Source organism: Lampetra fluviatilis (assembly GCF_964198595.1).
Source record: "Lampetra fluviatilis chromosome 45 unlocalized genomic scaffold, kcLamFluv1.1 SUPER_45_unloc_4, whole genome shotgun sequence".
NCBI lineage: Eukaryota > Metazoa > Chordata > Hyperoartia > Petromyzontiformes > Petromyzontidae > Lampetra > Lampetra fluviatilis.
In genome coordinates this window covers 7,675-35,000 of record NW_027620428.1, presented here as the reverse complement: position 1 = coordinate 35,000, position 27,326 = coordinate 7,675, and the positions used below count along the sequence as shown (strand labels likewise).

General features: G+C 50.6%; 1 protein-coding gene across 2 annotated transcripts in view; it reads right to left on the bottom strand.

Moving 5' to 3' along the window:
* The window catches only part of GMCL1 (germ cell-less 1, spermatogenesis associated), a 30,945-nt gene extending 3,843 nt beyond the window's left edge, over nt 1-27,102 (bottom strand). Inside the window, exons 1-13 of one of the 2 annotated variants that reach the window (XM_078884497.1) lie at nt 26,774-27,102; nt 24,654-24,777; nt 22,755-22,851; nt 22,454-22,551; nt 19,765-19,877; nt 17,728-17,793; nt 16,714-16,798; nt 13,359-13,452; nt 6,004-6,144; nt 5,146-5,215; nt 3,245-3,320; nt 1,929-2,074; nt 1,136-1,223 (exon numbers count right to left, since the gene is read on the bottom strand). In XM_078884497.1, coding sequence (XP_078740623.1) covers nt 1,136-1,223; nt 1,929-2,074; nt 3,245-3,320; nt 5,146-5,215; nt 6,004-6,144; nt 13,359-13,452; nt 16,714-16,798; nt 17,728-17,793; nt 19,765-19,877; nt 22,454-22,551; nt 22,755-22,851; nt 24,654-24,777; nt 26,774-26,946 — 1,371 coding nt within the window. In that variant the 5' untranslated portion in view covers nt 26,947-27,102. The remainder of the gene's footprint in view (nt 1-1,135; nt 1,224-1,928; nt 2,075-3,244; nt 3,321-5,145; nt 5,216-6,003; nt 6,145-13,358; nt 13,453-16,713; nt 16,799-17,727; nt 17,794-19,764; nt 19,878-22,453; nt 22,552-22,754; nt 22,852-24,653; nt 24,778-26,773) is intronic. The other variant, XM_078884498.1, reaches the window with a different exon arrangement.
* Nucleotides 27,103-27,326: the final 224 nt, after the last annotated feature.

Here is a 27,326-nt window from a genome sequence, read left to right as displayed (position 1 = left end):
ACACACATACATACACAGACACACACACAGATAGATATATACACACACACAGATACACACAGACACAGATACACACACACACACACACAGACAGATACACACACACACAGACACACACACAGATACACACAGACACAGATACACACACACACACACAGACACATACACACACACAGTGACACACACACACAGTGACACACACACACAGTGACACACTCAGTGACACAGTGACACACACAGTGACACATACACACAGTGACACACACAGTGACACACACAGTGACACATACACACAGTGACACACACACACAGTGACACACACAGTGACACACACACACAGTGACACAGTGACACACACAGTGACACACACACACAGTGACACACTCAGTGACACACACAGTGACACACACACACAGTGACACACACACACAGTGACACACACACACAGTGACACACACACAGTGACACACACAGTGACACACACACACACAGTGACACACTCAGTGACACAGTGACACACACAGTGACACACACACACAGTGACACACACAGTGACACACACACACAGTGACACACACACAGTGACACACACACAGTGACACAGTGTAACACACAGTGACAACAACAACCGCCATTCACCACTAAGTGGCGGTGACGTCACCACGACGCCTGTGCCAGACTAGGTGCACTTTGAGGCCACGTGAAGTGTCGAACGCCCGCTGGCAGGAGGTCACGGGGCAGACCCAGCAGGTGCCACGGGTCAACTGACTGAGAGGACCGAGATGACTGGCTAATGCACCACCTGTGCCCCCTACTGTGCCAACTTAGAGACATGAAGGATATACGGACACACACACACAAATACACATAAATACAGACATACAGACACACACACAGACAAACACATAAAGGCATTCAAATACCAAGACACACACACACACACGCGCGCACCCGTGTCTCCCCCGTGTCTCCCCCGTGTCTCCCCGTGTCTCCCCCGTGTCTCCCCGTGTCTCCCCGTGTCTCCCCGCATCTCCCCGCGTCTCCCCGCGTCTCCCCGCGTCTCGCCGTGTCTCCCCGCGTCTCTCCGCGTCTCCCCACGTCTCCCCGCGTCTCCCCGTGTCTCCCCGCATCTTACCTGGTCTTTCTCCAGAGACAGGGTTTGGTAACCGGTCGAATGTTGGAACTGAATTTTCCCAGCAGCATCCAAAGAGATGACTCTCAACCTACAAAGACAAAGATCCCCCGTGTAGCCTCAACAGACCGCAGGGGCAAGTGCTGCTAGTAGCGAGTAGCAGCAGCAGCGCTGCCTATGAAGGCTACAGGCACTGTGGCTACACACACAGAGGGGGTGGGTGGCCAGCACCACGCCCGACCTGCCTTTGTCTCCCTAGTGGCGATGTTCACTACACTACACCGCCGCACCAGGTACTCATTTGAGGCTGAGTCGACCTAGGGGTGGCCCAGCATTCCTGCGGGTAATCGTCACAACCTATGCGCACGCACGCACAGACAGACAAAGATCCCCCGTGTAGCCTTAACAGACTGTAGGGGCAATTATTTGTGTGTGTATCTGTGTGTAGTTGTGTGTATCTGTGTGTGTATCTGTGTGTGTATCTGTGTGTAGTTGTGTATATATCTGTGTGTGTATCTGTGTAGTTCTGTGTGTGTATCTGTGTGTGTATCTGTGTGTGTATCTGTGTGTGTATCTGTGTGTGTATCTGTGTGTGTATCTGTGTGTGTATCTGTGTGTGTATCTGTGTGTAGTTATGTATATATCTGTGTGTGTATCTGTGTAGTTCTGTGTGTGTGTGTATCTGTATGTGTGTGTATCTGTATCTGTATCTTGCCTGTAACAGAGTGATCTTGTTGGAGCCAGGCTCACGGCTCCACTGCACTGCTGTGTGTATCTGTGTGTGTGTGTGTCTTGCCTGTAACAGAGTGATCGTGTTGGAGCCAGGCTCACGGCTCCACTGCACTGCTGTGTGTAGGTGTTCCTCTTGAACACGAACAGCCGATTTGAGTAGCTAACCAGCAGGTCCAAGCCAAACGCATAGCCGGTCCATCTCCAGCAGTACTGACAGAGAGACACGGAGACACGGGGAGAGAGACACGGTGAGAGAGACACGGAGAGAGACACGGGGACACAGGGAGAGAGACACGGGGAGAGAGAGACACGGAGAGAGACACGGGGACACGAGGAGAGAGACACGGGGAGAGAGAGACACGGAGAGAGACGGTGAGAGACACGGAGAGAGACACGGGGAGAGACACGGAGAGAGAGACACGGAGAGAGAGACACGAGGATGAGAGAGAGAGAGAGACGGTGAGAGACACGGGGAGAGAGACACGGAGAGAGAGACACGAGGATGAGAGAGAGAGAGAGAGACGGTGAGAGACACGGGGAGAGAGACACGGAGAGAGAGACACGGAGAGAGAGACACGGAGAGAGAGACACGGAGAGAGAGACACGGAGAGAGAGACACGGAGAAAGACACGGAGAGAGAGACACGGAGAGAGAGACACGAGGATGAGAGAGAGAGAGAGACGGTGAGAGACACGGGGAGAGAGACACGGAGAGAGAGACACGGAGAGAGAGACACGGTGAGAAACACGGTGAGAGACACGGAGAGAGAGACACGGGGGGAGAGACACGGAGAGAGAGACACGGAGAGAGAGACATGGAGACACGGAGAGAGACACGGAGAGAGAGAGACACGGAGAGAGACACGGGGACACGGGGAGAGAGACACGGAGACACGGGGAGAGAGACACGGGGAGAAAGACACGAGGATGAGAGAGTGGGTGAGCGTGTGGGTGAGCGTGTGGGTGAGCGTGTGGGTGAGCGTGTGGGTGAGCGTGTGGGTGAGTGTGTGGGTGAGCGTGTGGGTGAGCGTGTGGGTATGTGGGTGAGCGTGTGGGTGAGCGAGTGGGTGAGCGTGTGGGTGAGCGAGTGGGTGAGCGTGTGGGTGAGCGAGTGGGTGAGCGTGTGGGTGAGCGTGTGGGTGAGCGTGTGGGTGAGCGAGTGGGTGAGCGTGTGGGTGAGCGAGTGGGTGAGTGTGTGGGTGAGCGTGTGGGTGAGCGAGTGGGTGAGCGAGTGGGTGAGCGAGTGGGTGAGCGTGTGGGTGAGTGTGTGGGTGAGCGAGTGGGTGAGCGAGTGGGTGAGCGAGTGGGTGAGCGTGTGGGTGAGTGTGTGGGTGAGCGAGTGGGTGAGCGAGTGGGTGAGCGTGTGGGTGAGCAGTCTTACTTCACCATCTTTGTTCAGCTTCCGTCCGCACCTCAAACTTTGCTTCTCCAAAGCCTCCAAGTCCAACTCGACTGGCCTGGAGAGAGAGAGACACAGAGAGACAGAGAGAGACAGAGAGACACGGAGAGAGACACGGAGAGAGACAGAGAGACACGGAGAGAGACACGGAGAGAGACAGAGAGACAGAGAGAGAGACAGAGAGAGAGACACGGAGAGAGACAGAGAGAGAGACACGGAGAGAGACAGGGAGGGAGAGAGAGACAGAGAGAGAGACACGGAGAGAGACAGAAAGAGACAGAGACACGGAGAGAGACAGAGAGACAGATAGATTAAAACACAGAAAGACACTGAGAGACAGGGAGAGAGAGAGACATGGAGAGACACGGGAGAGAGAGACAAGGAGAGAGAGACAGGGAGAAAGACACAAACACAGAGAGAGACACCGAGAGACAGGGAGAGAGACAGGGAGAGAGAGAGACACGGAGAGAGAGACACGGAGACAGGGAGAGAGAGACATGGAAGTTATGTATCTATGTATCTGTGTGTCTGTGTGTCCTGTGTGTGTATCTGTGTGTGTGTGTGTATCTGTGTGTCTGTGTGTCCTGTGTGTGTATCTGTGTGTCTGTGTGTGTATCTGTGTGTGTGTGTATCTGTGTGTGTGTCTGTGTGTGTATCTGTGTGTGTGTCTGTGTGTGTATCTGTGTGTGTGTGTGTCTGTGTGTGTATCTGTGTGTGTATCTGTGTGTGTATCTGTGTGTGTGTCTGTGTGTGTATCTGTGTGTGTGTGTGTGTCTGTGTGTGTATCTGTGTGTGTGTGTCTGTGTGTGTGTCTGTGTGTGTATCTGTGTGTGTGTCTGTGTGTGTGTCTGTGTGTGTATCTGTGTGTGTATCTGTGTGTGTGTCTGTGTGTGTATCTGTGTGTGTGTGTGTGTATCTGTGTGTCTGTGTGTCCTGTGTGTGTATCTGTGTGTGTGTGTGTATCTGTGTGTGTGTGTGTATCTGTGTGTGTATCTGTGTGTCTGTGTGTGTATCTGTGTGTGTGTGTGTCTGTGTGTGTGTCTGTGTGTGTATCTGTGTGTGTATCTGTGTGTGTGTCTGTGTGTGTGTCTGTGTGTGTGTCTGTGTATCTGTGTGTGTGTCTGTGTCTGTGTGCGTATCTGTGTGTCTGTGTGTGTGTCTGTGTGTGTCTGTGTGTGTCTGTGTGTGTCTGTGTGTGTCTGTGTGTCTGTGTGTCTGTGTGTATGTCTGTGTGTGTGTCTGTGTGTGTGTCTGTGTGTGTGTGTCTGTGTGTCTGTGTGTGTGTATCTGTGTGTGTGTCTGTGTGTGTGTGTGTGTCTGTGTGTGTGTCTGTGTGTGTGTCTGTGTGTGTGTGTCTGTGTCTGTGTGTGTGTCTGTGTGTGTGTGTCTGTGTGTGTGTCTGTGTGTGTGTCTGTGTCTGTGTGTGTGTCTGTGTGTGTGTGTGTGTCTGTGTGTGTGTCTGTGTGTGTGTCTGTGTGTGTGTCTGTGTGTGTGTCTGTGTGTGTGTGTGTGTCTGTGTGTGTGTCTGTGTGTGTGTCTGTGTGTGTGTCTGTGTGTGTGTCTGTGTGTGTGTCTGTGTGTGTCTGTGTGTGTGTCTGTGTGTGTGTGTGTGTCTGTGTCTGTGTGTGTGTCTGTGTGGGTGTGTGTGTGTCTGTGTGTGTGTCTGTGTGTGTCTGTGTGTCTGTGTGTGTCTGTGTGTGTGTCTGTGTGTGTGTCTGTGTGTGTGTGTATCTGTGTGTGTGTCTGTGTCTGTGTGTGTGTCTGTCTGTGTGTGTGTGTGTCTGTGTGTGTGTCTGTGTGTGTGTCTGTGTGTGTGTGTCTGTGTTTGTGTATCTGTGTGTGTATCTGTGTGTGTGTCTGTGTGTGTGTCTGTGTGTGTGTACCCCTTGTCTAGGTCTTGCTCCACTCTCAGCATCGTGAGCCACTGAGTCCGGTAGAGCGGCATCAGCCACTCTACACACACAGACAGACACACAGACACACACACACAGACACACACACACACAGACACACACACACACAGACACACACACACACAGCCACACACACAAATATGAATCTGTCTCTCTGTCTGTGTGTGTCTATCTGTGTCTATCTGTGTGCGTCTCTGTGTGTGTCTCTGTGTCTATCTGTGTGTGTCTCTGTGTCTATCTGTGTGTGTCTCTGTGTGTGTCTCTGTGTCTATCTGTGTGTGTCTCTGTGTCTATCTGTGTGTGTCTATCTGTGTGTGTCTATCTGTGTGTGTCTATCTGTGTGTGTCTCTGTGTCTATCTGTGTGTGTCTCACCGTGTGGTACAAGTCTGTCTCTCTCCACGATGCCGCTAGACGCCAGGTCGTTCAAGACGCGTCTCTGTGTGTGTCTCTGTGTCTATCTGTGTGTGTCTATGTGTATGTGTCTCTGTGTGTGTCTCACCATGCGGTACAAGTCTGTCTCTCTCCACGATGCCGCTAGACGCCAGGTCGTTCAGTACATGTCTCTGTGTCTATCTGTATGTGTCTGTGTGTGTCTCTGTGTCTCTCTGTGTGTGTCTATCTGTATGTGTCTATCTGTGTGTGTCTATCTGCGTGTGTCTCACCGTGCGGTACAAGTCTGTCTCTCTCCACGATGCCGCTAGACGCCAGGTCGTTCAGTACATGTCTCTGTGTCTATCTGTATGTGTCTGTGTGTGTGTCTCTGTGTCTCTCTGTGTGTGTCTATCTGTATGTGTCTATCTGTGTGTGTCTATCTGCGTGTGTCTCACCGTGCGGTACAAGTCTGTCTCTCTCCACGATGCCACTAGACGCCAGGTCGTTCAGGACGTGCTGCAGTCGAACGCTCCGGAATGGTTGTGAGTGCACACGCACACACGCACTGTCCAGCACCCAGCCAGTGGTGGAGAGACCTGACAACAACCACAACAACCACAACAACCACCATCACCACCACAGTGCGTGTGTGAGTGCACACGCACACACGCACTGTCCAGCACCCAGCCAGTGGTGGAGAGACCTGACAACAACCACAACAACCACAACAACCACCATCACCACCACAGTGCGTGTGTGAGTGCACACGCACACACGCACTGTCCAGCACCCAGCCAGTGGTGGAGAGACCTGACAACAACCACAACAACCACAACAACCACCATCACCACCACAGTGCGTGTGTGAGTGCACACGCACACACGCACTGTCCAGCACCCAGCCAGTGGTGGAGAGACCTGACAACAACCACAACAATCACAACAACCACCATCACCACCACAGTGCGTGTGTGAGTGCACACGCACACACGCACTGTCCAGCACCCAGCCAGTGGTGGAGAGACCTGACAACAACCACAACAACCACAACAACAACCACCATCACAACAACCACCATCATCACCAACACAACCACCACCACAACCACAACAACCACCACCACCACCATCACCACAGTGCGTGCACACGCACACACGCACTGTCCAGCACCCAGCCAGTGGTGGAGAGACCTGACAACCACCACCACCACAACAATAATCACCACAACAACCATCACAACAACAACCACAACAATCACCACAACAACCACTATCACCACCATCACCACCACCACCACCACAACAACCACCATCACCACCATCACCCCAACAACCACCACCACAACAACCACCACCACCATCACAACAACCACCATCACCCCAACAACCACCACCACAACCACAACAACCACCACAACAACCACAACAACCACTATCACCCCAACAACCACCACCACAACCACAACAACCACCACAACCACAACAACCACCACCATCACCACCACAACAACCACAACAACCATCACAACAACCACCACCACAAACCACAACAACCACAACCACCATCACTAACAACCACCACCATCACTAACAACAACCACAACAACCATCACAACAACCACCACCACAACCACAACAACCACAATCACTAACAACCACCACCACCACCACAACAACCACAACAACCATCACAACAACCACCACCACAACCACAACAACCACCACCACCATCACAACAACCACAACAACCATCACAACAACCACCACCACAACCACAACAACCACCATCACCACCACAACAACCACAACAACCACCACCACCCCCAACAACCACCACCACCCCAACAACCACCACCACCAACCACCCCACTACTATACACTACACTAATAACACCGTGTGTCTGTACGTACGTGTGTACGTGCGTACGTGTGCTACGTGCGTGTGCTACGTGTGTTACGTACGTACACACGTACGTGTATGTGTGTACGTACACACGTACACGTGCGTGTGTACGTACGTGTGTACGTACGTGTGTACGTACGTGTGTGTACGTACGTGTGTGTACGTACGTGTGTGTACGTACGTGTATGTGTGTACGTACGTGTGTACGTACGTACACACACGTACGTACACACGTACGTGTGTACGTACGTGTGTGTACGTACGTGTGTGTACGTACGTGTGTGTACGTACGTGTGTGTACGTACACACGCACGTGTGTACGTACACACGTACGTGTGTACGTACAGCAGCAGCAGCAGCAGCAGCAGCAGCAGCAGCAGCAGCAGCAGCAGCAGCAGCAGCAGCAGCAGCAGCAGCAGCAGCAGCAGCAGCAGCAGCAGCAGCAGCAGCAGCAGCAGCAGCAGCAGCAGCAGCAGCAGCAGCAGCAGCAGCAGCAGCAGCAGCAGCAGCAGCAGCAGCAGCAGCAGCAGCAGCAGCAGCAGCAGCAGCAGCACAGCAGCAGCAGCAGCAGCAGCAGCAGCAGCAGCAGCAGCAGCAGCAGCAGCAGCAGCAGCAGCAGCAGCAGCAGGCAGCAGCAGCAGCAGCAGCAGCAGCAGCAGCAGCAGCAGCAGCAGCAGCAGCAGCAGCAGCAGCAGCAGCAGCAGCAGCAGCAGCAGGCAGCAGCAGCAGCAGCAGCAGCAGCAGCAGCAGCAGCAGCAGCAGCAGCAGCAGCAGCAGCAGCAGCAGCAGCAGCAGGCAGCAGCAGCAGCAGCAGCAGGCAGCAGCAGCAGCAGCAGCAGCAGCAGCAGCAGCAGCAAGCAGCAGCAGCAGCAGCAGCAGCAGCAGCAGCAGCAGCAGCAGCAGCAGCAGCAGCAGCAGCAGCAGCAGCAGCAGCAGCAGCAGCAGCAGCAGCAGCAGCAGCAGCAGCAGCAGCAGCAGCAGCAGCAGCAGCAGCAGCAGCAGCAGCAGCAGCAGCAGCAGCAGCAGCAGCAGCAGCAGCAGCAGCAGCAGCAGCAGCAGCAGCAAGCAGCAGGCAGCAGCAGCAGCAGCAGCAGCACAGCAGCAGCAGCAGCAGCAGCAGCAGCAGCAGCAGCAGCAGCAGCAGCAGCAGCAGCAGCAGCAGCACAGCAGCAGCAGCAGCAGCAGCAGCAGCAGGCAGCAGCAGCAGGCAGCAGCAGCAGCAGCAGCAGCAGCAGCAGCAGCAGCAGCAGCAGCAGCAGCAAGCAGCAGCAGCAGCAGCAGCAGCAGCAGCAGCAGGCAGCAGCAGCAGCAGCAGCAGCAGCGAGCAGCAGCAGCAGCAGCAGCAGCAGCAGCAGCAGCAGCAGCAGCAGCAGCAGCCAGCAGCAGCAGCAGCAGCAGCAGCAGGCAGCAGCAGCAGCAGCAGCAGCAGCAGCAGCAGCAGCAGCAGCAGCAGCAGCAGCAGGCTAGCAGCAGCAGCAGCAGCAGCAGCAGCAGCAGCAGCAGCAGCAGCAGCAGCAGCAGCAGCAGCAGCAGCAGCAGCAGCAGCAGCAGCAGCAGCAAGCAGCAGCAGCAGCAGCAGCAGCAGCAGCAGCAGCAGCAGCAGCAGCAGCAGCAGCAGCAGCAGCAGCAGCAGCAGCAGCAGCAGCAGCAGCAGCAGCAGCAGCAGCAGCAGCAGCAGCAGCAGCAGCAGCAGCAGCAGCAGCAGCAGCAGCAGCAGCAGCAGCAGCAGCAGCAGCAGCAGCAGGCAGCAGCAGCAGCAGCAGCAGCAGCAGCAGCAGCAGCAGCAGCAGCAGCAGCAGCAGCAGCAGCAGCAGCAGCAGCAGCAGCAGCAGCAGCAGCAGCAGCAGCAGCAGCAGCAGCAGCAGCAGCAGCAGCAGCAGCAGCAGCAGCAGCAGCAGCAGCAGCAGCAGCAGCAGCAAGCAGCAGCAGCAGCAGCAGCAGCAGCAGCAGCAGCAGCAGCAGCAGCAGCAGCAGCAGCAGCAGCAGCAGCAGCAGCAGCAGCAGCAGCAGCAGCAGCAGCAGCAGCAGCACAGCAGCAGCAGCAGCAGCAGCAGCAGCAGCAGCACAGCAGCAGCAGCAGCAGCAGCAGCAGCAGCAGCAGCAGCAGCAGCAGCAGCAGCAGCAGCAGCAGCAGCAGCAGCAGCAGCAGCAGCAGCAGCAGCAGCAGCAGCAGCAGCAGCAGCAGCAGCAGCAGCAGCAGCAGCAGCACAGCAGCAGCAGCAGCAGCAGCAGCAGCAGCAGCAGCAGCAGCAGCACAGCAGCAGCAGCAGCAGCAGCAGCAGCAGCAGCAGCAGCAGCAGCAGCAGCAGCAGCAGCAGCAGCAGCAGCAGCAGCAGCAGCAGCAGCAGCAGCAGCAGCAGCAGCAGCAGCAGCAGCAGCAGCAGCAGCAGCAGCAGCAGCAGCACAGCAGCAGCAGCAGCAGCAGCAGCAGCAGCAGCAGCAGCAGCAGGCAGCAGCAGCAGCAGCAGCAGCAGCAGCACAGCACAGCAGCAGCAGCAAGCAGCAGCAGCAGCAGCAGCAGCAGCAGCAAGCAGCAGCAGCAGCAGCAGCAGCAGCAGCAGCAGCAGCAGCAGCAGCAGCAGCAGCAGCAGCAGCAGCAGCAGCAGCAGCAGCAGCAGCAGCAGCAGCAGCAGCAGCAGCAGCAGCAGCAGCAGCAGCAGCAGCAGCAGCAGCCAGCAGCAGCAGCAGCAGCAGCAGCAGCAGCAGCAGCAGCAGCAGCAGCAGCAGCAGCAGCAGCAGCAGCAGCAGCAGCAGCAGCAGCAGCAGCAGCAGCAGCAGCAGCAGCAGCAGCAGCAGCAGCAGCAGCAGCAGCAGCAGCAGCAGCAGCAGCAGCAGCAGCAGCAGCAGCAGCAGCAGCAGCAGCAGCAGCAGCAGCAGCAGCAGCAGCAGCAGCAGCAGCAGCAGCAGCAGCAGCAGCAGCAGCAGCAGCAGCAGCAGCAGCAGCAGCAGCAGCAGCAGCAGCAGCAGCAGCAGCAGCAGCAGCTCTAAAACTGAAGAGATTCTCAATGTCTGGACGACGAGGAGGAGGTGAGATTGCATGGCGGCTTCCTAACGTCGGGTAACGGAGGGAGGGTAAGAGCGTTCCATCTCTCGGTGTTTTAATAAACTACACTATACACTACACTACTATACACTACACTATACACTACACTACACTATACACTACACTACACACTACACTATACACTACACACTACACTATACACTACACACTACACTACACACTACACTATACACTACACACTACACTACACTATACACTACACACTACACTATACACTACACACTACACTACACACTACACTATACACTACACACTACACTATACACTACACACTACACTATACACTACACTACTATACACTACACTACACACTACACTATACACTACACTACTATACACTACACTACTATACACTACACTACTATACACTATACACTACACACTACACTATACACTACACTATACACTACACTACACACTACACACTACACTATACACTACACACTACACTATACACTACAACACTACACTATACACTACACACTACACTATACACTACACTACTATACACTACACTATACACTACACTACACACTACAATATACACTACACACTACACTATACACTACACTACTACACACTACACTACACACTACACTACACACTACACTACACACTACACTATACACTACACTATACACTACACACTACACTACACACTACACTATACACTACACACTACACTATACACTACACACTACACTATACACTACACACTACACTACACACTACACTACACACTACACTATACACTACACACTACACTATACACTACACTACTATACACTACACTATACACTACACTACACACTACACTATACACTACACTATACACTACACTACACACTACAATATACACTACACACTACACTATACACTACACTATACACTACACTACTACACACTACACTACACACTACACTACACACTACACTACACTACACACTACACTATACACTACACTACACACTATACACTACACACTACACTATACACTACACTACACTATACACTACTATACACTACACTATACACTACACTATACACTACTACACTATACACTACTACACTATACACTACTACACTATACACTACACTATACACTACACGATACACTATACACTACACACTATACACTACACTATACACTACACTACACACTATACACTACACTATACACTACACACTACACACTACACTATACACTACACTAATAACACTACACCATACACTACACTATACACTATACTATACACTACACTATACACTACACTATACACTACTATACACTAAAACACGACACTACACGATACACTACTATACACTACTATACACTACACTATACACTACACAAATAACACTACACTATACACTACACTATACTACACTATACACTATACTATACACTACACACTACACTATACACTACACTATACACTATACTATACACTACACTATACACTATACTATACACTACACTACACACTACACTATACACTACACTATACACTATACTATACACTACACTACACACTACACTATACACTACACAAATAACACTATACAAATAACACTATACACTACACTACACACTACACTACACACTACACTACACTACACACTACACTACACACTACACTACACACTACACTACACACTACACAACTCTATACACTACACTATACACTACACTATACACTACACTACACACTATACACTACACACTACACTATACACTACACTACACTATACACTACTATACACTACACTATACACTACTACACTATACACTACTACACTATACACTACTACACTATACACTACTACACTATACACTACTACACTATACACTACTACACTATACACTACACGATACACTATACACTACACACTATACACTACACTATACACTACACTACACACTATACACTACACTATACACTACACACTACACACTACACTATACACTACACTAATAACACTACACCATACACTACACTATACACTATACTATACACTACACTATACACTACACTATACACTACACTATACACTACTATACACTAAAACACGACACTACACGATACACTACTATACACTACACTATACACTACACAAATAACACTACACTATACACTACACTATACTACACTATACACTATACTATACACTACACTACACACTACACTATACACTATACTATACACTACACTACACACTACACTATACACTACACAAATAACACTATACAAATAACACTATACACTACACTACACACTACACTACACACTACACTACACTACACACTACACTACACACTACACTACACACTACACTACACACTACACACTACACTACACACTACACAACTCTATACACTACACTATACACTACACTATACACTACACTATACACTACACAAATAACACTATACAAATAACACTATACACTACACTACACACTACACTACACTACACACTACACTACACACTACACTACACACTACACTACACACTACACACTACACTACACACTACACAACTCTATACACTACACTATACACTACACTACTATACACTACACTATACACTACACTACACACTACACTACACACTACACTACACACTACACACTACACTATACACTACACTATACACTACACTATACACTACACTACACTATACACTACACTACACACTACACTACTATACACTACACTACACACTACACTACTCTATACACTACACTACACACTACACTATACACTACACTATACACTACACTACACACTACACTACACTATACACTACACTACACACTACACTAATACCCCTCCCTCCCTCACCGTCCTCTCTCTGCGCCTTGAGCCAGGCGTCCGTGTCTGTCGCCAGCTCCTTCAGAGAACCCTCCCAGGCGGGGAACACCTGCAGGAAGAGCCACTGAGAGACACACGCAGATAGACACAGAGACACACGCAGATAGACACATACAGATAGACACACAGATAGACACAGAGACACACGCAGATAGACACATACAGATAGATAGATAGACACGCAGATAGACACAGAGACACACGCAGATAGATAGACACACAGACAGACACAGAGACACACGCAGATAGACACATACAGATAGATAGACACGCAGATAGACACAGAGACACACGCAGATAAGACACATACAGATAGATAGACACACAGATAGACACAGAGACACACGCAGATAGACACATACAGATAGATAGACACACAGACAGACACAGAGACACACGCAGATAGACACATACAGATAGATATACACACAGACAGACACAGAGACACACGCAGATAGACACATACAGATAGATAGACACACAGACAGACACAGAGACACACGCAGATAGACACATACAGATAGATAGACACACAGATAGACACAGAGACACACGCAGATAGACACATACAGATAGATAGACACACAGACAGACACAGAGACACACGCAGATAGACACATACAGATAGATAGACACGCAGATAGACACAGAGACACACGCAGATAGACACATACAGATAGATAGACACGCAGATAGACACAGAGACACACACAGATAGACACATACAGATAGATAGACACACAGATAGACACAGAGACACACGCAGATAGACACATACAGATAGATAGACACACAGATAGACACAGAGACACACGCAGATAGACACAGAGACACACACAAATAGACACATACAGATAGATAGACACGCAGATAGACACAGAGACACACACAGATAGACACATACAGATAGATAGACACACAGATAGACACAGAGACACACGCAGATAGACACATACAGATAGATAGACACACAGATAGACACAGAGACACACGCAGAGAGACACATACAGATAGATAGACACACAGATAGACACAGAGACACACGCAGATAGACACATACAGATAGATAGACACGCAGACAGACACAGAGACACACGCAGATAGACACATACAGATAGATAGACACGCAGACAGACACAGAGACACACGCAGATAGACACATACAGATAGATAGACACACAGACAGACACAGAGACACACGCAGATAGACACATACAGATAGATATACACACAGACAGACACAGAGACACACGCAGATAGACACATACAGATAGATAGACACACAGACAGACACAGAGACACACGCAGATAGACACATACAGATAGATAGACACGCAGATAGACACAGAGACACACGCAGATAGACACAGAGACACACACAAATAGACACATACAGATAGATAGACACGCAGATAGACACAGAGACACACACAGATAGACACATACAGATAGATAGACACACAGATAGACACAGAGACACACGCAGATAGACACATACAGATAGATAGACACACAGATAGACACAGAGACACACGCAGATAGACACAGAGACACACACAAATAGACACATACAGATAGATAGACACGCAGATAGACACAGAGACACACACAGATAGACACATACAGATAGATAGACACACAGATAGACACAGAGACACACGCAGATAGACACATACAGATAGATAGACACACAGATAGACACAGAGACACACGCAGATAGACACATACAGATAGATAGACACACAGATAGACACAGAGACACACGCAGATAGACACATACAGATAGATAGACACACAGACAGACACAGAGACACACGCAGAGAGACACATACAGATAGATAGACACACAGATAGACACAGAGACACACGCAGATAGACACATACAGATAGATAGACACGCAGACAGACACAGAGACACACGCAGATAGACACATACAGATAGATAGACACGCAGATAGACACAGAGACACACGCAGATAGACACATACAGATAGATAGACACACAGATAGACACAGAGACACACGCAGATAGACACATACAGATAGATAGACACGCAGATAGACACAGAGACACACGCAGATAGACACATACAGATAGATAGACACGCAGATAGACACAGAGACACACGCAGATAGACACATACAGATAGATATACACACAGATAGACACAGAGACACACGCAGATAGACACATACAGATAGATAGACACGCAGATAGACACAGAGACACACGCAGATAAGACACATACAGATAGATAGACACACAGATAGACACAGAGACACACGCAGATAGACACATACAGATAGATAGACACGCAGATAGACACAGAGACACACGCAGATAGACACAGAGACACACACAGATAGACACATACAGATAGATAGACACGCAGATAGACACAGAGACACACGCAGATAGACACATACAGATAGATAGACACACAGACAGACACAGAGACACACGCAGATAGACACATACAGATAGATAGACACACAGATAGACACAGAGACACACGCAGATAGACACATACAGATAGATAGACACGCAGATAGACACAGAGACACACGCAGATAGACACATAGAGATACACATACAAATAGACACACACACATAGACACACACAGATAGCCACACGTATATACACACATAGACACATACACATAGACACACACACACAGATAGACACACAGACAACCACACACAGATACACATATAAAGACAAAGATCCCCCGTGTAGCCTTAACAGACTGTAGGGGCAAGTGCTGTTAGCGAGCACCTATGAAGGCCGGCACGGCACACGAGGGGGTGGGTGGCCAGCACCACGCCCGACCGCCTTTGTCTCCCCAGTGGCGATGTTTACACACCTCACCAGGTACTCATTTGAGGCTGAGTCGACTTAGGGGAGGCCCGGGACCGGTTCAGATAATCGTCACTGGTGTTGGCCGTGAGCGGGAATCGAACCCGGGTCGCCGGGTTCGTAGCGCAGCGCGCTAACCACTACACCCACCGTATAGTGTGTAGTGTATAGTGTAGTGTATAGTGTAGTGTATAGTGTAGTGTGTAGTATAGTGTATAGTGTAGTGTATAGTGTAGTGTGTAGTATAGTGTGTAGTGTAGTGTAGTGTGTAGTATAGTGTGTAGTGTATAGTGTAGTGTATAGTGTAGTGTATAGTGTAGTGTATAGTATAGTATATAATGTAGTGTATAGTGTAGTGTATAGTGTGTAGTGTATAGTGTGTAGTGTATAGTGTAGTGTATAGTGTAGTGTATAGTGTAGTGTATAGTGTAGTGTATAGTGGGGTGAGTAGTGTATAGTGTAGTCACCTTCTTGAGCAGGCTGTAGATGTCCATCTCGACCTGCATTACGAAGAGCTCCGAGGAGGAGACCACCAGGTCCATTAGGTCCACACTGACACAGAGAGAGACACAGAGAAACACGGACAGATAGACAGAGAGACAGACAGAGAGACACGGACAGAGAGACAGAGAGAGAGACAGACAGAGAGACACGGACAGAGAGACAGAGGGAGACAGAGAGACACACACACACACAGAGAAAAGAGAGATACACATTACAGAGAGAGACAGAGACAGAGAGAGAGAGAGACAGAGAGATGCACATTACAGAGACAGAGAAACACAGAGACACATAGACAAAGACACAGAGAGAGAGAGAGAGACACACACACATATATAGAGAGGGAAATGGAGACACAGAGAGACACAGAGAGACACAGAGAGAGAGAGAGACAGAGACACAGAGAGATGCACATACAGAGACAGAGAGACACAGACACACAGACAGAGAGACAGACAGAGAGAGACACACACACACATATACAGAGAGGGAAATGGAGACAGAGAGACACAGAGAGATGCACATACAGAGACAGAGAGACACAGACACACAGACAGAGAGACAGATAGAGAGAGACATTACACTAATAACAGCACGTGAAGTGTTGGTTTGACTGCTGCTGTGCTAGGCTAGGTGCACTCAGCTGTGCCAGGCTAGGTGCAGGAGGAGGAGGTCACGGGACAGACCCTGCAGGTGCCATGGGTTGACTGCTGCTGCTGTACCAGGCTAGGTGCACTCAGCTGTGCCAGGCTAGGTGCATGAGGAGGAGGTCACGGGACAGACCCAGCAGGTGCCATGGGTTGTTCTGCTACTGTGCCAGGCTAGGTGCACTCAGCTGTGCCAGGCTAGGTGCATGAGGAGGTCACGGGACAGACCCAGCAGGTGCCATGGGTTGACTGCTGCTGTGCCAGGCTAGGTGCACCCAGGGGTACCAGGCTAGGTGCACTCGGCTGTGCCAGGCTAGGTGCACCCAGGGGTACCTGATCTCCTTGAGTAGCTCTGCGCTTGGCTGAGTCATCAAGTTGTGGTGCAGCCAAGACAGACACCTGCACACGCAGTACACCACACAGTACACCACACGGTACACCACACAGTACACCACACGGTACACCACACGGTACACCACACAGCACACCACACAGCACACCACACATTACACCACACAGTACATCACACAGTACATCACACAGTACACACAGTACACCACACAGCACACCACACAGTACACCACACAGTACATCACACAGTACCACGCAGTACCACACAGTACACCACACAGTACACACAGTACACCACGCAGTACCACACAGTACACCACGCAGTACCACGCAGTACCACACAGTACACCACACAGTACACCACGCAGCACACCACACAGTACACCACACAGTACACCACACAGTACACCACACAGTACCACGCAGTACCACACAGTACACCACACAGTACACCACACAGTACACCACGCAGCACACCACACAGTACACCACGCAGTACACCACGCAGCACACCACACAGTACACCACACAGTACACCACACAGTACACCACACAGTACACCACACAGTACACCACACAGTACACACAGTACACCACGCAGTACCACACAGTACCACACAGTACCAGTGAGCTCACGTATGTACTTGTATGTGCATGTATGTGTGTTCTGTATGTGTGTTCTGTATGTGTGTCTGTATGTATGTGTGTACGTGTGTACGTGTGTACGTGTATGTGTGTGTCTGTGTGTGTGTCTGTGTGTGTATGTCTGTGTGTCTGTGTCTGTGTGTGTGAGTCTGTGTGTGTGTCTGTGTGTGTGAGTCTGTGTGTCTGTGTGTGTGAGTCTGTGTGTGTGAGTCTGTGTGTCTGTGTGTGTGAATCTGTTTGTCTGTGTGTGTGAGTCTGTGTGTCTGTGTGTGTGTGTGTCTGTATGTGTGTGTGTCTGTAGGGGGCACAGGTGGTGCATCAGCCAGTCATCTCGGTCATCTCAGTCAGTCGACCCGTGGCAACTGCTGGGTCTGCCCCGTGACCTCCTGCCAGCGGGCGTTCGACACTTCACGTGGTAGCCTCAAGGTGCACTTGGCCTGGCACAAGAGTCGTGGTGACGTCACCGCCACTTAGTGGCGAATGGCGGTTGTTGTTGTGTCTGTGTGTGGAACATCTTCGCCGGATGGAAACATTGAGGCTGGCCTGCCTATGATCCTTCCTGGGTTTAACCTGCAGGCTGGATTGTGTGAGGAGCTCACAAATCCTTGAAAGATCTGGGCAAAGTCCCATCGGTGAGCTCCTCCGGCAGGCAAGGCTGCGTTGGCTGGGTCATGTAGCCCGCATGCCCAGCCACCGCATGCCTAAACAGCTTTTGTTTGGCCGGATCGAGGGGGCTAAACGGGCGCGGCACGGGCTAGAGAAGAGATGGAGTGATGTGGTACAGGAGGACGTGGAGCTGAGTGGACTTGCCGATGACTGGTACCAGCGGTGTCAAGATCGGCCTCTGTGGAGGAGGCTCGTGAAGGACGCTACTGGGCAGTTGAAGGCAGTCGCCCTCCAACAACAACGGAGGGCGGAGGAGCGACGCTCACAACAACGAGCGGAGCGCCGGGTGGCTAAAGCACAGCAAGTTGGCACAGTAGGGGGCACAGGTGGTGCATCAGCCAGTCATCTCGGTCATCTCGGTCAGTCGACCCATGGCACCTGGGTCTGCCCCGTGACCTCCTGCCAGCGGGCGTTCGACACTTCACGTGGCCTCAGGGTGCACATGGCCTGGCACAAGCGTCGTGGTGGCGTCACCGCCACTTAGTGGCGAATGGCGGTTGTTGTTGTTGTTGTGTGTCTGTGTGTGTGTCTGTGTGTGTGTCTGTGTGTGTGTCTGTGTGTGTCTGTGTGTGTGTGTGTACGTGTGTGTACGTGTGTGTGTGTGTGTATGGATGTGTGTACGTGTGTGTACGTGTGTGTGTCTGTGTGTCTGTGTGTGTGTACGTGTGTGTATGTGTGTGTGTACGTGTGTATGTGTGTATCTCTTACGAGTTGGCGAGCACGCTCTGCCCGTAGGTGAGTGACGCTTGGTGAAATCTGCAGACCAAGCGGCTGGAGAGGCAGTCCTGCATGGCCTCCACACAGCGCTGCATCAAACCCTCCTACACACACACACAGACACACACACAGACACACACACAGATACACACACACAGACACACACACAGACACACACACACAGACACACACACAGATACACACACAGTCCTGCATGGCCTCCACACAGCGCTGCATCAAACCCTCCTACACACACACAGACAACAACAACAACAACCGCCATTCGCCACTAAGTGGCGGTGACGTCACCACGACGCTTGTGCCAGGCCATGTGCACCTTGAGGCCACGTGAAGTGTCGAACGCCCGCTGGCAGGAGGTCACGGGGCAGACCCAGCAGGTGCCACGGGTCGACTGACCGAGATGACCGAGATGACTGGCTGATGCACCACCTGTGCCCCCTACTGTACCAACTTGCTGTGCTTTAGCCACCCGGCGCTCCGCTCGTTGTTGTGAGCGTCGCTCCTCCGCCCTCCGTTGTTGTTGGAGGGCGACTGCCTCCAACTGCCCAGTAGCGTCCTTCACGAGCCTCCTCCACTGAGGCCGATCTTGACACCGCTGGTACCAGTCATCGGCAAGTCCACTCAGCTCCACGTCCTCCTGTACCACATCACTCCATCTCTTCTCCAGCCCGTGCCGCGCCCGTTTAGCCCCCTCGATCGGGCCAAACAAAAGCCGTTTAGGCATGCGGTGGGTGGGTATGCGGGCGACATGACCCAGTCAATGCAGCCTTGCCTGCCGGAGGAGCTCACTGATGGGACTTTGCCCAGATCTTTGAAGGATTTGTGAGCTCCTTACACAATCCAGCCTGGTTAAACCCAGGATGGATCGTAGGCAGGCCAGCCTAAGTGTTTTTAACCGGCGAAGATGTTCCATTAGGGGGGTCCACGTTTCGCAAGCGTAGAGAAGGGAGGGAATGACCGTGGCCGAGAAGACCTGTAGCTTTGTGAGGAGCGACAGACCAGGTAGCTTCCACACAGCGTTACGCAACCGATGAAAAGATATTGCCGCTCGACTGATTCGGAGTGAGACCTCTGCTGTCAAACCAGAGCCGGTCATGAGCACACTGCCCAGGTATGGGAAACTCTCCACTCTCTCCACAACTGCCATATCACCAATTGGGAGTTGTGGGGGTGGAGTGTCCGATGGTACAAAATACCCAGGCAGGTGCTTAGTTTTGGTGGGGCTGATGGTAAGGCCCCGCCTCTTAGTGGCACACTCCAGTCTCAGCAGCACCATCTCCAACTCCTCCTCTGAGTGAGCAGCAATTACCAGATCATCGGCATACATAACGTGGTTGAGCAATAGGGAGCCATCCCTTGACCGCACCCGGGCATCGATCAGCCTCCCACACAGATACACACACAAATACAAAGATCCCCCATATAGCCTTAACAGACTATAGGAGCAAGTGCTGTTAGCGAGCACCTATTAAGGCCGGCACGGCACACGAGGGGGTGGGTGGCCAGCACCACGCCCGGCCGCCTTTGTCTCCCTAGTGGCGATGTTTACACACCGCACCAGGTACTTTTGAGGCTGAGTCGACCTAGGGGAGGCCCAGGGCCAGTTCAGATCATCGTCACTGGTGTTTGCCGTGAGCGGGAATCCAATCCGGGTCACCAGGTTCGTAGTGCAGTGCGCTAACCGCTACACACACACACACAGCTATACACACACAGATATACACACGCAGATACACACACACACAGATACACTCAGATACACAGATACACACACAGACACAAAACACACAGATACACACACACACAGACAGATACAGACACACACACAGACAGATACAAACACATACACACGCACAGATACATACACAGATACATACACAAAGATATACACACACACAGATACACACACAGATACGCACACACACACAGATACAGACACACTCAGATACAGACACACTCAGATACACAGATACACACACAGACACAAAACACACAGATACACAAAGATAAAGACAAAGATCCCCCGTATAGCCTTAACAGACTGTAGGGGCAAGTGCTGTTAGCGAGCACCTATGAAGGCCGGAACGGTACACGAGGGGGTGGGTGGCCAGCACCACGCCCGACCGCCTTTGTCTCCCCAGTGGCGATGTTTACACACCGCACCAGGTACTCATTTAAGGCTGAGTCGACCTAGGGGAGGCCCAGGACCGGTTCAGATAATCGTCACTGGTGTTAGCCGTGAGCGGGAATCGAACCCGGGTCGCCAGGTTCATAGCGCAGCGCGCTAACCGCTACACTACCGCTCCCCACACACAGATACACACACACAGATACACACACAGACACAAAACACACAGATACACACACACAGATACACACACAGACACGCACACATCCAGGACCTGAGTGTATCTGAGTATATGTATGTGCGTGTATGTATATGTATGTGTTTGATTCTGTGTATGTGTATATATGCATATGTATGTTTGCGTATGTGTGTGCATGTGTGTGTATCTGTGTGTATGCGAGTGTGTGTGTATATGTATGTGTGTGTGTGTATGTCTGTGTGTATCTGTGTGTAAATGTGTATGTGTGTGTATGTCTGTGTGTATCTGTATGTGTACATGTGTCTGTGAGTGTATCTGTATGTATATCTCACGAGTTGCAGTAGACTGGCCACGGCTAACAGCGGCACGGCTCGCTCCGTCTGGATGACGACATCGTCCCGGTACAGAGACCCAAACGCCGTCTGGAGCGCTGTGCGCACACAGACAAAGGTCCACCGGGTAGCCTTTAACAGGGCTGCAGGGGCAAGTGCTGTGAGTAGCACCTGGCAAAGAGCTGAGCCTATGGGTGTCTCAGTGTTGAGTCTATGAGTGTCTCAGTGTTGAGTCTATGGGTCTCAGCGTTGAGTCTACGGGTGTCTCCGTGTCGAGCGAGCGAGTCAGCGAGCCTCCCACCTTCCACATCGATGGCCGCGTCCGGGATCTGTAGGGTCACCTCCTCTGCGCTTGACTCTTTCCAAGAGCCGCTGAACATGCTGCCGAAGTACGGAGACTGCAGCGCGCAGACACAGAGCCCCACCACCACCACCACCACCACACACAGCGTAGCATTAGCAGCACCCCTTTGCTACGCAACATTCCGGCAACAAAACGCGTCAAGATGTTAAAAACCACCTAACTAAGCTCCCATTTGGTCACTAGCTATGAGATCTTCACTCAAAACTGCTCTAGAGGAGTTGTACACCCCTAGCTGCCAGTGCTATTCAATGGCCTGAAATAAAATGTTTTGCTCCGGATGATCGCTACAAAGTATGACCTGTGATTTGATTTAGTGTGCTGATCTTAAAGGTGCATTGAAAAATGATAATACTCCAACAACCACAAGACAACTTAGATTAAGGCCATCAGTCTAACTCTGTACTACAACAACACAAACAAACAACAACAACCACAAGACAACTTAGATTAAGGCCATCAGTCTAACTCTGTACTACAACAAACAGACATGGCCAAACCAATACACTTTTCGAAAATCACCAAAATAATGTGCAGTGCGGTGTGTAGTAAACATCGCTAGCACTGGGGAGACAAAGGCGGCCGGGCGTGGTGCTGGCTCATGCAGCCAGCTATGGCTGCAAGGTTTTGGTAGTACATGTTGTTTATGCCATTTATTGTGAAAATTCCGTCACAGTTCCTATGATTGCTTTTTCATTGCTTTCATGGCTTTATTTTGGTGATTTCGAAAAGTGTATTGGTTTAGCCATGTTTGTGTTGTTGTAGTACAGAGTTAGACTGATGGCCTTAATCTAAGTTGGTTGTTGTTGTTGTTTGACTTGCATCCCACTGGGATTTTTGCACACAGCGTTGGTGTACGGTGCTTTTTTCTGCAATATTTTGCTGTCTCTTCTTGGATTTTCTGTTTGCACTCAGTCACATATTCACTATAAGATGTTTTTTGTTCATGTTTTTGTTTTTTGTTTGTTGCGGTTGCACCCGATTCAAGAGCCTAATGACTCACAGGGCTATACCTAATAAATGAACTTAAACTTGGTCCACAATACAGGGGTTTTTTTTTTGGGGGGGGGGGGGGTAATTTAGATCGCGTAAAGCATACAAACGTTGTGTTAGTGTAGTGTGTAGTGGTGTAGTGTATGCTGCAGTGTATAGTGCACTGACACTCACAGACACACAGACACACACACATATAGACACAAAGACACAAACACAGACATACACACAGACATACACTGTATGTCTGTGTCAGAGTGTGTCTGTGACACAAAAGATAAACAAAGATCCCCCGTGTAGCCTTAACAGACTGTAGGAGCAAGTGCTGTTAGCGAGCACCTATGAAGGCCGGCACGGCACACGAGGGGGTGGGTGGCCAGCACCACGCCCGACCGCCTTTGTCTCCCCAGTGGCGATGTTTACACACCACACCAGGTACTCATTGCAGGCTGAGTCGACCTAGGGGAGGCCCAGGACCGGTTCAGATAATCGTCACTGGTGTTGGCCGTGAGCGGGAATCGATCCTGGGTCGCTAGGTTCATAGCGCAGCGCGCTAACCGCTACACTACCGCAGACACACACAGACACACACTGACACACACAGACACACACAGACACACACTGACACACACGGACACACACAGACACACACAGACACACACACATATAGACACAAAGACACAGACACACACACAGACATACACACAGACACACACTGTATGTCTGTGTCAGAGTGTGTCTGTGACACAGACACACTCTGACACACACAGACACACACACTGTATGTCTGTGATACGGACACACACTGACACACACAGACACACACAGACACAACACATCGTTCACCTGGCACAGGTAAATCTTGTGCAGGTTCCACGTTTGTCCCAGCGCCGTGATCTTGATGTCGCTGTTCTCCCCGTGGAGGAAGAGAGTCTTGTATATGTACACAGAGGTACAGCGGGACCTCTTCCTGTACATACACAGACATCGAGATACATACACAGATACATACATACAGATACACACACACAAGATATACACAGAGATACATACACAGATACGTGTACACACAGATACATACACACAAGATATACATACATAAAGATATATCCATACACACAGAGATACATACACAGATACATACACACAAGATATATATACAGATAGATACATACACAGATACATACACACACAGATACATACATACACACAAGATATACATACATAAAGATATATCCATACACACAGAGATACATACACAGATACATATACACAGGATATACACAGAGATACATACAAACATACATACACCGACATAGAGATACATACACAGACATACATACACACAATATATACATACATAGAGATACATACACAGATACATACATACACAGATACATACACACAAGATATACACAGAGATACATACACAGACATACACACAAGATATACACAGACATACATACACAGATATATACACACAAGATATACATACAGAGAGATGCACAGAGATACATACAGTGATATACAGACAGATAAACAAAGATACATACACAGAGACACCTACAGAGATACACGGAAAAAAACAGAGAGATACACAGAGATATACAGAGATACACATACAGAGACTCACAGACTCACCACACAGAGACTCACAGACTCACCACACAGAGACCCACAGACTCACCACACAGAGACACACAGACTCACCACACAGAGACCCACAGACTCACCACACAGAGACCCACAGACTCACTACTCAACAGAGACCCACAGACTCATCACACATAGATACACAGACTCACCACACAGAGACCCACAGGCTCATCACACAGAGACCCAGAGTCATCACACATAGACCCATAGAGTCATCACACAGAGACCGACAGACTCACCACACACAGACCCATAGACTCACCACACAAAGACCCACAGACTCACCACACAGAGACCCATAGACTCACCACACAGAGAACCATAGACTCATCACACAGAGACCCATAGACTCATCACACAGAGACCCATAGACTCACCACACCGAGACCCACAGACTCATCACACAGAGACCCACAGACTCACCACACAGAGACCCACAGACTCACCACAGATACCCACAGACTCACCACACAGAGACCCATAGACTCATCACACAGACTCACCACCATAGAGACCCACAGACTCACCACACAGATACCCACAGACTAATCACACAGAGACCCATAGACTCACCACACAGAGACCCACAGACTCACCACACAGATACCCACAGACTCACCACACAGAGACCCATAGACTCACCACACAGATTCACCACCATACAGAGACCCACAGACTCATCACACAGAGACCCATAGACTCACCACACAGAGACCCACAGACTCATCACACAGAGACCCACAGACTCAACACACAGAGACACACAGACTCACCACACAGATACCCACAGACTCACCACACAGATACCCACAGACTCACCACACAGAGACCCACAGATTCACCACACAGAGACCCACAGATTCACCACACAGAGACCCATAGACTCATCACACAGAGACCCATAGACTCACCACACAGAGACCCACAGACTCACCACACAGAGACCAATAGACTCACCACACAGAGACCCACAGACTCACCACACAGAGACCCACAGACTCACCACACAGAGACCCACAGACTCACCACACAGAGACCCACAGACTCACCACACAAGAGACCCACAGACTCACCACACAGAGACCCACAGACTCACCACACAGAGACCCACAGACTCACCACACAGAGACCCACAGACTCACCACACAGAGACCCACAAAACGCACTATCTCCCACGTCAACCCGCGAAACACACTCGCTAAAAAAAAATACGTAAACAGTTACGTTAAAAAACTATTAACACAAATATTCATAAGTAAAAAAAATTCCCCGTAGACTAGGCCGAAGCCTACGGCCTCGGCTAGCGTCACCTGCGGGGTCCCCGCGGCTCATCCTCCGCCTCCGACGAGTCCGACTCGGGGTCTCCTCCGGGCTCGCGGAGCCTCCGAGGTCGGGGCCTTTTCCTCTTGTGGCCACACTCGCAGCCGCCTCCGCCGCCACCGCCGCCGAGGCGGTCGCGGAAAGCGGCGGCGATGTTGCCCATCAAAGCGAGTTAAAAGTGTATGTTTTTTGTATGTTGGTTGTTTCAAGGAAAAAAAAACTTTAAAAAATTAACAAAATGTTTAAAAAATTAATCTCCTCAGCGGTTTAGGCCGCGTCTCCGGACGCCATCTTGAGTAGGGGGTGTGTGTGGGGGGAGGTTGTGGGAAGGCCTCAGTGCGCATGCGCGTTACATACAGACATAGACAAATGCTCCCAGGTAGCCTCCTGCAGGGCTGTAGGGGCAAGTGCAGTGTTACATACAGACACAGACAAAGGTCTCCCAGGTAGCCTCCAGAATGGATGTGGTGGCAAGTGCAGTGAATTGTGGCGCGTAGTAGCACCTAACACAGACAAAGTTCCCCCAGGGTGACTCTCATATAA